The sequence below is a fragment of the Haemaphysalis longicornis genome, unplaced genomic scaffold (assembly GCF_048455015.1).
Source record: "Haemaphysalis longicornis isolate Haplotype H1 unplaced genomic scaffold, Haemaphysalis longicornis Haplotype H1 scaffold_6, whole genome shotgun sequence".
Lineage (NCBI taxonomy): Eukaryota > Metazoa > Arthropoda > Arachnida > Ixodida > Ixodidae > Haemaphysalis > Haemaphysalis longicornis.
In genome coordinates, this window is record NW_027526407.1 from 52162570 (window position 1) to 52176155 (window position 13586).

General features: G+C 46.6%; 1 protein-coding gene across 1 annotated transcript in view; it reads right to left on the reverse strand.

The window, feature by feature from the left end:
- Nucleotides 1-1081: 1081 nt before the first annotated feature.
- The window catches only part of LOC144142665 (transmembrane protein 62-like), a 44161-nt gene continuing 31656 nt past the window's right edge, over nt 1082-13586 (reverse strand). Inside the window, exons 12-14 of the mRNA XM_077674325.1 lie at nt 12332-12457; nt 7917-8035; nt 1082-4579 (exon numbers count right to left, since the gene is read on the reverse strand). Of these exons, the coding sequence (XP_077530451.1) occupies nt 4223-4579; nt 7917-8035; nt 12332-12457 (602 nt within the window). The 3' untranslated portion in view covers nt 1082-4222. The remainder of the gene's footprint in view (nt 4580-7916; nt 8036-12331; nt 12458-13586) is intronic.

A 13586-nucleotide genomic window follows, 5' to 3' on the forward strand; every position in this document is an offset into this window, starting at 1 on the left:
CCCGCACCTCCACCACAATTTGTCACGTAGGATGGGACACAACGGTAAAGAAAGAACTTTTATTTAGGGCGAACTTGTGCCCGAACAAGACGAGAGGAAATGAGCAAAGGTCCTTGCGTCTCGTTCGATCTCCGAGAACGACTGCCTGCGTTCGTGGCATGATCTCTTGCGTAATCTCCCCCTTGCAGTGCACGTGCGCTTGCGCCTCCGTTGGCGAACACAGACAAGCTCGCGCTCCCGGTGCCGAGTTAGCGCTGCCGGTTGCAGCCGGTTCTTGCGCGTGCAACGTCGCCCACTTTGCGACATCTCCGAAAGCATGCGGCGGTCACGTACCACGAGACACAAGGGATGGACAGACCCATGACTTAAGGAGCTTCGCCCCTAATAAAAATTTGGTGTCAATACTCCGTAAACGGGAGTGGAGCATTGAGAGAAAACTGGCCAGTGCAGCTGGTAGTGTGATTCTGAGGGAAGTCATTTACAAGCTTCCCCTGCTTGTTTTAGCCTTTCAGCCACCAGTTTCTCACACATGGCTTCGCTGCATTGCATCGATGGTATGAAGGACGAGTTCACCTGCAGTGGACGAGCTTTAATAAACAATTGTCTCGGGTGACAATGTTAATGAAGGCGTCACTGCCACTTGCAACCTCATACCCTGCTCCCCCCAAAAGCAACGACCACTTTTCAAGCTGATGACCTGAAGGAGGATGTTCTTTTGATGGCCCTGTTGTCTGTGTACAGCTTTAGGAGGTCACATGACGTACAGCAACATGCAAGTTGCGGAAGCACAGACTCATCGTAGGCTTGCGTCGTCTTTTGCGGGACTGTTGCTGTTCATCCGGGAGGGATTTGCGGCTACTCGACCAGCTGGAACTTGGGGCGGTTCTATAGTTTACCACTTGCTTCTGCTTAAGATGGCTTCCTATTGGTTGGCATCTTGGCGCATTCCCCAGGACGGCATGTGCCATCAGAGTGGCCTGGCCAGCAAGACTCGACGCAGACACGAACTTATCCAGTGGTGTCTCTAGATAGCTTTGCCACGAGAACCACACCACGGAGCACAATTGACAAGAGCCGTAGACATGTACAATCTAAAACATTTATTAATGGAAGTGAGGTGAACCACCAAACGACAAACTAAATAATACTGCTATTCACTCGGTAGCTAGCATCACAGGTGGATACAGGCAGAGGTGGTCACAGCGCGATCTGATCGCAGGTCACGACATAACACGTAGGTGCCGCAAGTAGAATCCATCGAAGTGGTCAAAATAGGAATCTGCTTCTTTTAAATATATAATCTCGAGGCTCTTTTAGGCGGTAGGACGTGGAAATGCAGTTCACACAGATACTACTACAGTAAAACGGCGTTACAAAAGACACCGTTACAAGAGACATTTGAATGGAAACGGTTTGGTTGGTTTTCCTAAGTTCGCCACGTTAGCAACATTGCCTACAAGAGACTTGTTCCGGGTCCCTTGAGCGTCTATTGTAACGAGCATTTACTCTAATATGTATTGGGTGTATTTAAGTATTAGCATGCAACAAATTTATAGTTCGGCACTTTGGTGCGTTTCCCAGTGGATATGTCACTGGAAAAAGAAAAATGTATTGCTTTGAAATTTATTTCTGTTTATTAAGAGGTAGTGAAGGAATAGAAGTATCGTGTGAAATACGCACATGCAGCCCTACAGGTTAGATATAAGCGCAGTTCGAACAGTAGCTGTCAGTCTGTTTCAGGTATCGGGAAGAGAAGTTTTACATGGTCTAGCCTGCTACTTCAGTCCTAGCTGAGTGTCTTAAGTGCTTGCAGGAAAGAGCACACCGGACAAACTATGAATGGAACAGTTGCTTCAGCGAACTACCATATTTATTCGATTATAAAGCGGTCATGATTATAAGGCGAAAGTGCAGTTTGGAGAGTAAAAAAAATTGCCCTATATTTATACTGAGCTTCGAATATAAGGCAGGGTATGACTTTGAGACTACGAATTTTGGAAAAAAAAACCTCACCTTACATTTGAATAAATACAGTACGTAGAATACCACTCATTTGAAACATATCTGCTAGCAGCGTCATTTAAATGCGCATTGTTCCTTAACTGATCAGAGTGCACTAAATAGGAATTATGGTGCAGTGAGAATCATGCGCACTTTTTCATCGCAGTAGCCCCGAGACACTGGAGATCGTGAGACGCGTTCGAGGAATGTGTGTCTGTTGTGGAGTGAACATTTCAATCACGGCAGCTTATTTAATAAGTCGCTTTGTTGCAAAACATTATCCAGAACAATTTGGGGTTCACAAAGGCCGTCTATTAGAGACATCCGTGCGGAATAAGCACGATCCGAGCATTTGCAAGCTGTTCACCGAAACGGACGCTCACACAGCTCTTCCCTGAAGTGCAGTCGGTTATTTCAATACTACTCTTGGGCTTCAGGCATTTGACTGCAGACTAAATAATAAAAAAATGTGTTTGTTTGATCACTCCTGCATCAACTGAGCTGCTGGGTGATCGGGCATTCTTATAAGCTCTGCTCAGTTTACCCACAAGCACTGGAAACACAAAATTTTGGGTCATTAACTTGGGTCATCTAAGTTACCGTATTTTCGTGCGTCTAACCCACCCCTGCATATAATTCGCACCCTTACCTTCAACCCGCCGGGGAAAAAAAAAAAAAAAAAAAAATCGTGTATTACTTGCACATCTGATACAGGAAAGGCTGCACCAAAGCTACTGCTCAAGCAACACATCACCTACTGCGTAGACAGAAAAAGCGTGTATTTAGCAAGTACAATCACTGACTGCAACGTGAAATTCACAAATCACCCAGTGTCACTGCTCTCGCTAGAGCTATCACTTGAGCCGCAGTCCTCACTGTTGTATACACAAGGTCGTTTCTTCACGGCATAACGCGCCTTGCCGTGAAGTTCCACTAAAGGAAAAACCCCGCGTATTATCCGCACCCCTACTTTGCCACACAAATTTCCGCATTTTTGGCGCGGGTTATACATTTGAAAATACGGTAATATGCTGTGCAAAATATGCACAAGCATTCCCCCTAAACTTGCACAGAAGTGCAACACTGAATGTCCCTATTGTTCCCCTGTACACTGTTCAAAACGTGCAAAAAATAAAAGTCTACAAACAGCACAATAGTAGGATGTATCTAACTGTACAACACGTGTAATCTCGCACAATCAGCCAAACATGCGGCTGCCTACAGAAAGACTAGCTCATTGGCATATCACGTCAACATTTGCAGCTCTGAAGGTCGTGTGTGTATATTATATGCATGCATGTGGTTCACAGTGTCACCCTCTTTGCAGTGATCGCTTTCTCAAACTGTAACAACGGCAGCAATTGTCCATCGGCAAAACATCTTGTCCTCCTTTCCTAGCCAACGTAAAGTAGTTTTAATGAAATTAAGACCAGCCATAACAAGTTTGACGTGAATGAAGACAGTAAGTCGGTGTATCAACTTCCTTGTTATACCCAGTCCAACACCACAAAAAAAAAAAAAAAAAAGAAAGAAAAATGCTGTTTCATTGTAACCATTACCTTGCCCACTCAACTTCCCCATTAAAACATTAGGTCAAGCTGAGGAAATGAAAAGTTAAATAAAATTGATTGTTTCATTATAATCATTGCTTCATTTTCATTATATCACATGAAGAAGGTAGGGTGCTCAAAATCAACAGACACGACAGTACCCTCCACAAGTTTTAAGCCCAACTAAGCCGCAAATTTATTAAGAGCATCTATCATGGCCAGTGGCACCATGTCAGCTTCCCTTTTATACCAGGCCAAGCCCAGAAAAAGAAAAAGAATTAGAAACGGATTGTTTCGTTACAACCGTTGCTTCGTTTTCATTATAACCCACCTTGAAAGCTGCGTGCCCCAAATCAACAGGCACAACAGTTCCCTCCACAAGTTTCAAGGCCAACTAAGCCACACATTTAGAATGGATTTGTCATGACTAGGGGCACCGTATCAACGCCAAGCCCCGAAAAAAAACAAGCTTCGCTATAACCGTTACTTCGTTTTCATTATAACCTGTCTTCAAAGCAGCACGCCCTAAACCAGCAGGCACGACAGCCCCTTCCACAAGTTTCAAGATCAACTAAGCCGCAAATTTATAAAGAGGATTTTTCCTGACTAGGGAAGGGGTTGAAAAGGCGGAACTGAATGCATCGAAGAAACGAGCGAGGTGGGGGTGTCCGTCAGCTGGAGCCAGCTTTGCCGATGACTGGACGCGTGCTGTCGTTGGCAGCGTCCCCGCTGGCGGGGCCGCTGGCAAACCGCTCAAACTTCTCGAGGCGGTGATAAGGCAGCGTCCGCGCTCGCTGCCAGCTGATGAGCGAGACGACCGGCGTGCCGACGAGTAGGAAACCGAGCACAAGCGCGATGTAACCGTAGGCGAGGATGAAGATGGTGGCCCAAAGGCTCTGGAAGGCCAGAACGACCGCCAGCAGCAGCACGCTCACCGACGGCTTGGTGGCGCCGTCGAGTAGCGCCCGCCGTCGCCGCCACAGTGTGCAGGTCAGACAGCACACTAGTGGCAGGTAACATAACCAAATCTGGAAAAAATTCGAGAAAAAAGAAATTATTTCTTCCCTCTAGATGACAATGGAAAAGGGGACTTGTGTACTGTGTCGAAGGTCTCGTCTACATTTTATTTTTTTGGCCCACCAGGTTGGGCCAAACCCACTAGGATTAGAAATGCCTTTTAAAATGTTTAGCAATGAGTGGCTATACTTTGGCCCGCTGAAGCAGGCAAAGTGAGCCCAAATTTAGCAAATAGCAGACAACAAGTTGCTTCTCTTATCAAAGCTCAATTCATAAAAAATGCAAAACTGCTTCAAATGAAGGTTGTTGCATTTAGGAACAACGTCCGGGCATCATAAAATGCTCACATTGTCGTCAAGCTGACGTGGATGAGGTTCGCATACCCTCATAAATGTGGATGGGGGCAGAAAGGTTTCTGGTTAAATTTGAACAAGGGCCTGGAAAAAGAGGTTTGCTTGCCTGTCCTATAGCTTTAAAGGGGCCATGCCGACAAAATGCAAGTTTATTTTATTCAAAAGATTTAGTGTTTTAGAGTGCCCCCAATGCTTGTCCGGCAGCACACGATGCCGTATTCACTGATAAATGAACCAATTTAGGTTAAAATTTTCATTCTCCCACCAAATCGTGTGTTTTTGTGACGTCTGCCCTGACGTCATGAGGGCGGGAACTTCCACTGCGTCATTGGGCTCTGCAGCCTTGCTTACTGTCTGTCCTCCCAGATGTCGCTACCATAGTCAGCCTAGGACCGTTGTCTGCCGTTGCTTTGTTTTTGACCGCATTTGCTCCTGGCTTGTTTTTGTTACGGTAGAAAGTAATCATTCTGTGAAACATGGGGTATGCTCGACAAACAGGGTCCCGTAAGACAACACTACTTACGCCAACCGGCCATTAGAGAGTTTTAGTATAGCGAAAAGCACCACTTTAGCGCGCCCATAGCGTTAGCGGGCACGCTAACCGTAGCATAACGAGGCGCTATCCGTTCGCGATTGCGGCCCGCAAAACGTTAACGCTACAGCTAAAACGCTATACTAAAACTCCCTATTGTCGTGTGAGACAACTTCAAAACGGCAGGCAGCTGTGCAGTTAAAAAAAGCATAGTGCGCCCAGTATCAACAGCAGCCTTCTATGTTTACGTGTGTTTTAACAACGTTTATTGTTTACCCCACCCTTCTTACTGCTGCAAAATGAATATACATTACATTTAAGTGCAAATAGATCATTTGGCAAGCTAATAAGCCCTGCCTAATTTGAATTTGCTTTTGCCAACCTCAGCCAGTCGCGCAGCTGTGTTGATACTAGGGGTGTGCGAATATCAATTTTTTAATTTCGAAGCGAATTCGAATAATAAAAATAAAGTTCGAATCGAATCGAATATTTTTCGAATATTTTTCGAATATTTTTCGAATACGAATACTTATGGTTTTTTGTAAAATTGAAGTCTTCACCATCTAGAGACACAAAAACTGCAACTTTATTGCACAACAATTCATACAAAGTAAAATTAGAAATTACACAATACAATGGCACTCAACAGGTTAAGGTCTGCACTCACTTAAATGTTAACATGGAGAAAGGTTAACTGCTCGACATGTTCGGGGAGCAGTGACAACCTCCTGCTCGTCACGACTCCACCAGATACCGAAAGCAGCCGCTCACTTGAGACACTAGTGGCTGGCATGCCCGAGCCTGTGCACATTGCCGCGCGCTGATACAGTAAAATCTCGATGATACTAATCTCGCGGGACCGCGAAAAATATTCGTATCATCCGAAATTCGGATGAATTAACACAGACCAAAAAATTGAGCGCTGAAAAAAGTTTTCGTTTATTTCTTCTCTTACTTTCGCCTGAAGAAATTCGTGATTTTTTTTCTCCTTTTTTTAACCCCCGTGTCGCAAAGCAGTCCTTTCTGGAGCACGTAAACCTTCGCGCTCGTCTCCTCACTCGCTGTGCCCAAGCTCGCTACACGCCGCAACAGTCAAGCGTGAACCGCATGGTGCGTTTTTGCACGCGATTCGCTCACCTCGGCTCTGCGGGCGCTGTATTTTCACGCCCGCATCGACGATTTCGCGCCCGCGGTAGCGCCTACCTCGGTCAGAAAATGACGCACGACGCGCACGGCAGAATGGAGGAGCGTGACTACTTGCGATGAGATCAAGACAGCCGGCTTGGCTCCGCCGGAGATGGTTAGGCTTAGCGGCTTAGCACGTCGGCAAATATTTTACGGGCGCTTTCTAGCGGCGCGGATGATGTTTCATAGTACCGTTTTCGCATGCATTATCAGCTCCTTTACCGCACAAGCAACTTCGTGTCTCCCTTGAGCCGCATTTTAAAGAGTGGTTAGAAACGGTCGCTCGAGCGCCCGCGCCACTTCGCGGCTGGAGCCGACGCCATGTTGACGCCGCCGGCCGCGCAGCGCGCAGTGTGGGGGTGGTTTCCCGGCGGTGTCAGCGCGCGTTGGACGTGCGCAGAGCGTTTTCGCGAGCAGAAAACAACAGCCTGGCCGTTTCTGGAGAAAAAGTGACAAACAGGGAAGCGAGAGCCGTCGCTTGCTCGTTCGGCAGTCGGGTGCCTCGCCGGTTCGTTCGTATCTTCCGCCGGGCCGCCCAGGTCCGTTCGTAACAGCCGAAATTTTTCCCATTGCAAACAATGCAATTTCGCCGGGACTTTTCGGAAATTCGTATCATCCCGAAATTCGCACCCCCGGAATCATGTCATCGAGAGTCCACTGTAACTACGAATAAACACCAATACAGACTGCGAAAGCACGTACCGTTCGCGTGTATATGCTTCGCGACTTTGCTGCAGAGACACGCTCTGAATTTTTTTTTTTTTTAGTTTTGGATGGTTCGAATATTTCGAACCATAAAAGTGTCGTTCGAATCGAATCGAATACCAAAAAATTCGAATCGAATATTCGAAGTTTCGAATATTCGCACACCCCTAGTTGATACATTATGCCATAGGCTCTGTTGCAGGAAATGAGCTAGTGGGTCGCATGGCCATTTCCTTTTTCCTAATTATGTAGCCCATTTGAGTGAAGTGTGCGTTAAAAGTGGTGTCAGTATGATTCTAATGAGGCAATCTTTCGAATAAACCCAGCTTTTGTTTTGTCTGCATGGCTCCTTTAAAGCCGAGATGAGGTTATAGATGAGTGGACCATAATCGCACTCTTGTAATTACAAAGACAGGGGAGGGGCTTTGCTTGAGCACCCATCCTCTTTTTCAATGCTAAACTTGCAACTGGGAAATACACAAAACCGCAACAGCTAGCTGTGCACACAGCCATTCACAAGCTGACGGATGGTGCAAGGCTAGAGAAGTGAAGGGACGTGATGGGAGCACTCACATAGACGATGCCATAGAAGTAGGATAGCCCAGCGGGCAAATACGTCCCGTAGATGAAGACACCCCAGACAAAGCAGACGCCGATGTGGCCTTCCACCATCTCGGCCACGAACCAGGGTCCTGAAACAAAGGAAAAAGCCAAGGTACTATAAATTAGGGCAAACATATACCGTATTTACTCGCATAATGAACCCACGGGCCACTCGCGTAATGAACCCTCCCCCCCACTTTTCTTGTTGGGAATTTACTTTTTTGTCACTGAATCAAAAATGTGGCGGTAATATGTTTTTATTTTAAGCATGGTTTCTGATGCTGTAGGCGATCGCAGTAACTTGATATCGTGCTACAGTACGCGCAGAAATGCTAAAAATGCATTCCAAGACAAACAAATCTCATCAGTAGCCGGAGACGTGAGAAAAAGTGGGTTCATTACATGAGTAAACACGGTAGACAAACAGCATGTAGGTGTGCACACATTTGTACAAGAGATACCATGTTTACTCGCGTAATGAACCCACTTTTTCCCCGAAAATTCGGCATGAATTTCAGGGGAGGATTCATTATGCGGAAAAAAATTGCAACAGGTTTTTAAAAGTTCAAATTTTATAGAATAACATTGCTAAGGGAAGCGGTCAGAGCCCTACCATTTTCGTAAAAACACGCAGGTAATTATGTAATCAAACTTCTTTTTTATTCCCAACATGCTTGTGGCCCCTTACTCCCCATTTGTTCGCATTTGTTGTCGACCCACAGCGCACCTTTTTCCATGCCATAAAGGCACTCCAAAATTTCTTTTCCCACACCGGGAAACTTTATTGGGCCCATGAAACACACGGTGATTCCTGTTCACCGCCCAGAAACCTGTCGTTTTTGCCCATGGGTCAACACTGGGTCAACACTCAACACTGGGTCAACACGCACTGGGTCAACACTGAAGTGCCACCCAGCCACGCAGTTTCCATGTGCATCAATGCATGCTACACCACCTTCAAGGGTCGAACACATGAACGGAAGAGTACGCGTCTCCGCAACGAGAACTGGTTTGGCTGCCGGATGACCTGCTGCATCGCCCGGTTCTGCGTCCATCCAGCCTGCTGGTAGCTATTTTGCCGCGCCGCGTCAGAAACCAGATTGATCAGACACGCATGTGTCCCCTGCTTCAGTTTAAAACTGGCTGTGTAGCTGTACTGGCCCATTGTACGGTGCGCACCAGGAGCACAACAAAAGGTCAGAACACAGGTGGACAACAAAACGCATGGAGCGTAATGGCGAAGTCGCGGAACAGCAAGAGCAGAGGAGTGCGGAGTACGTTTAGTGCTTTACTCGCACGCCGCCGGAACCAGCTGGAACAGCAAAGAGCTGGGAAGGAGTGCGGAGTACGTTATGTGCTTTTTTTCGCGCGCCGCAATGTTTTCATGGCGCAAGAAGGTTTGTTTTGCGTTCAGCTGGTGGCGCTTCGCAAGCGTGCAATTTTTAAATTGTGAGCCACGGCTACTGTTGAGATTTCTTTTTGTTGGAATGCGTTTTTGGCATTTCTGCGCATACTGTAGTGTGATATCAAGTTACTGCGATCGTCTATGGCATCAGCAAGCATACTGAAATAAAAGCATATTCCCGCTGCATTTTTTATTCAAAGTGACAAAAAAAGTAAATTCTCAAGAAGAAAAGTTGGGGGAGGGTTCATTACGCGAGTAAATACGGTATATAGGTAGCAAATATGGATATGAAATTATCTGTGAACATATATACACGTATATATTTTTACATGGCAGCAGACACAGGACATGAACCACGCGATAGGCGAACAACATATTTACAGTATTTACAGTACAGTTAAACCTCGATGTAACGAAGTTGGTAAAATTCATAATTTACTTCGTTACATTGAAATTTCGCTACATTGAAATTCGCAGTTATAATGAAGTGCTCATCCCGTGAAGCATTTCCTGCAAAAGAAAACGTGGCGCGCATATACGACCGGCGCACTGTTTCTGTTTCTATCGGAGCTTAATCGTCTGCGCAGGCATCAGCGTGAACCGCATGGTGCGTTTTCTCCCCGCAAAAACGCGCCCCGCAAGCCACAGGCACGCTGACGCAGCCGCGGAGACCACCCACGCGATGCAGGTAGCTCCAGCGACCGCTTCCAACCGCTCGCTGAAACGCAACTCGAGGGGCAAACGAAAAGGGCATGCGAGGAAAAAAGCCGAAAACGTGGGTGAAATTTTCACTGTAAGACGTCATATGTGCCGCTTACAAAAGCGCCCATCAAATTTACAGTATTTACATATTTACAGTATGACAGAGCCCACGCAGCTTTCTCTTCTTCTTTGGAGGTTGGGCAGTCCTTACTGCCAGTAAGATTCGGCTCCTTGCAGGTGCTTTATAGCGCCAAATGAGGTAATCGTAATTTTTTTCTGATACAGGGACAAAGAAATCAAAGTCAAGAAAACATCCATTGTGATCGGAACAGAACATATTTGTATATACTATATATCAGAGGAGCAAATGTCAGGTATGTTGAAATGTCGTCATGAGTCAATGTCGTTGCTTCAACGGGTCCCACTTTTTCATTTTATTTTCTCTCGCTCGTTGCAAGTTTGCTTTGTTTTTAGCCTACGCATATCTCCATACACATATCAATTTTTTTTCCTCCATGGCATGGATGACAGCAAGATTCAGATGACGCTACTTCTTATTGCTTACCCAGCCAGGATTCAACCAGTACTGCTCCTTATCAGCCATACAACCATATAGCCACCGGAAGCCCAACTGTATCCGCGACCACAACTCAGCCCACAACTGCCTCACTGCCAGAGTTCATGCCTCAGCCTAAAAATTGGCCGCGCAACTGTTCTTTTCGTTGCAAATGTCGATGAAAGACGATAGTCGAGTGGCGCCCCTGGCAAGTAAATGCATGCCTTCTCTTTCCCGCTCACCTCCCATGCTGTTCCTCTCCCGTCTTGTTCGTCCCAAGGTAAACACACTAGAGGTTTGCTTATGTAATTTAAATTTACCACGTTCCACTGCTCCAGGCCGGGTGCCTCAATTCCAGCAGTGCTGTACGGCGGAGACGTGCGTGAATCGTGGCATCCAACTACAACGTTTATAGAACAACGTTGCCCTGTCCCACGAGTGTCCCAAGCGAAAAGTGCAACCTATCTAGTGGAACCTTGTGCAACTTTTGTCGTTTGATTTTTTAAAATTCCGCCAGGAGCTATAGTGGCACGGGCAACAGCAGGCGACGATTTTCTGCAGTTGATGTAGTATTTCAATTGATATTGCAACAACAAAGCATCGATAAATCTTTTAATAAAGGGACATTGCAAATATCACTCATGTATTGATTTGCTGCCTTATATCTGCGTAATGTCTTGCTCTTGTACAACAACGTTGACAAGTATGAACATTGGCACCGGACGTTTAGATTTGGCAGTGGGTATATAAGACTACTGCGCAGCTCCTGTTTCACCTTGGCCGGGTGGCTGAATTGAGTCAGACAGACAGACATACAGACCAAAATTTCTGCTGCAGTGCGAAAGACGAGCAAGTGGCGCGAAGCCACTGTGAGAGCACTACCGAACAAAGTGTAAGCTAAAGCGGCCACAACAACGGTCAGCATTGGCTTCGTGATTGGCATACGCCCACTCAAGGATATTGACCACTCCGATTGCGCAGATGACGACGAGGCAACAGGGTGAGCCACCGCCGCGGCATCGTCATCCGCGTGAAGCTCGTGACGTGCGAGAGACATTCGGCCGGCTGGACCAACGATCCTTTTGCCGCTTCTCTGCTTCTCCTACTATCCGCTGTCGAGGCAATAAACCCGCTTTACACTGCGTTTAATTAAAGGAACCATGAAGACAAAGTACAAGTTGGGTTTATTAGCAAGACTGCTTAGTCCCGATAACAATGATACCAATATCATCGCAATCTTCGAACAAATAACGGAGATATGAAAGGAAACGTGTGAAGCAGTCGCGACCCCCTAGCCACTTTCTCGCAACTTTTCTATGACGTCACGGAACCTTGCTTGTGCGATTGGCGGCCGCCTAACTGACCTGTCGCGACGACACATGACTGGACGTCTATAATGGGGCCTCTAGTTCCATTTGACCGCATCACTTGAATGCTAACGTGCAGTTAACGCACTGAAAATTATGTTTTATTGTTGGCCCGTATGACGTCATTCTTGCTCATAACACGTCACTGTGGCGCAAAATTTGAAAATTTTTAAATACTCCTTGCTTTTTTTTCGTTAAAAAACATCTTTTGTGGCTGCAATGGAGCTGAGTGAGATAATGAATCCTAGTTCTTTCAAATTAAACGAAGCTGTATTTTCTCTTCATGGCTCTTTTAAGTAGCCCAAGAAAGACTATCACTGTCTTTAAAAGTGCAAGGATGGAGCGGTGGGGTTACCAATGGCCAGGTAGAGCGGCAGGCAGACCACGGGCCAGAAGAGGGCGTCCACCGAGACCAGCAGGTGCAGACGCCTACGCAGCCAGCCACAGCACAGGCGCCCCGAGCTCAGCTTCGGCGGACCCACTGCACAAAGGGGATAAAGGGGAGGGAAAGGGATCACACATCATTCACACAGGGGGGTAGAAGGGCTTCGTTACAATCCGCCCCTGTTCAGTGAAATGATCGCGAAATAATCTCGCTTCCCCTCAAGTGTGGCAACTGGTCTTTCTTATTGTCATTTTAGACTCTTTTTGAAGTTATGTCTTTTATCTCCAGTTATCTCCATAATCATTTCCATATCTCCATATTTATCTCCATATCTATTGTAAAGCGTAAGCATACATACATAAAAGACGGACAAGTGATTCCAAGTCAGGCAAGCACATTTTTAGAACATTTATTTCACCGCAGGGCATAAATGAAGGGGTGCGGTTAAATTAGGATGAGGAATTGAAGAGTAATTAGGTAGTGCGTTGGTGCCTGATGGTTGCGGCACTGATGACACGACGATGAGAGTTGTTGAGGGTTTTTAAACTGTATATTTAAGCGCTGAGGACACAAGTTCGATTCCCGGCCGCGGCGGCGGCTTTTCTTGGGAAGGCGAAAAGCGGAAACGCTCGTGTGTCCGAGATTTCGGCGCACGTTAAAGATCCCCTGCGGGTGGTCAAAATTAATTCGGAGCCCTCCACTACGGCACGCCTCATCGTCTGTGTAGCGTCGCGCGTTAAACTTCATAATAAATCAATCAAGTGTACGTGTTACGAGGAGGACCCAAAGAAATGACCATTGGGGGACATCTTAATACATCATGAATCAGTAGATAATGCATAATATGTTTTAAGGACGGTCGCAGGTGCACGCCGTAAGCAAGAGGCAGACCCGGGAGCTCCGCGTCACCAGTTTATTACCAGAGCGAACTGTTCTAGAAATCTCTCGCGCTGCCAGTTCACGCGCATTGCCCGCGATGTTGCTGCGGATGCCAATCGACATGGGAGGTTGACCATACAACATCTCCCTCCGAAATAAACGAGCCGGGGAGGTTCAGGCCGTATACTTCTTCGGCCGAATGACACAGCGTCCACAGCGGCTATGGCTATGTGATGTATCCTGGCATCTCGTTGCACCTTCCTCCCTAGTGGTTCCATCTTGTAGTGAAGTTCCTTGTGCTTCATGAGTTGACCCAGGGTCATCTTGAGGGAGAGGAACAAGGTGC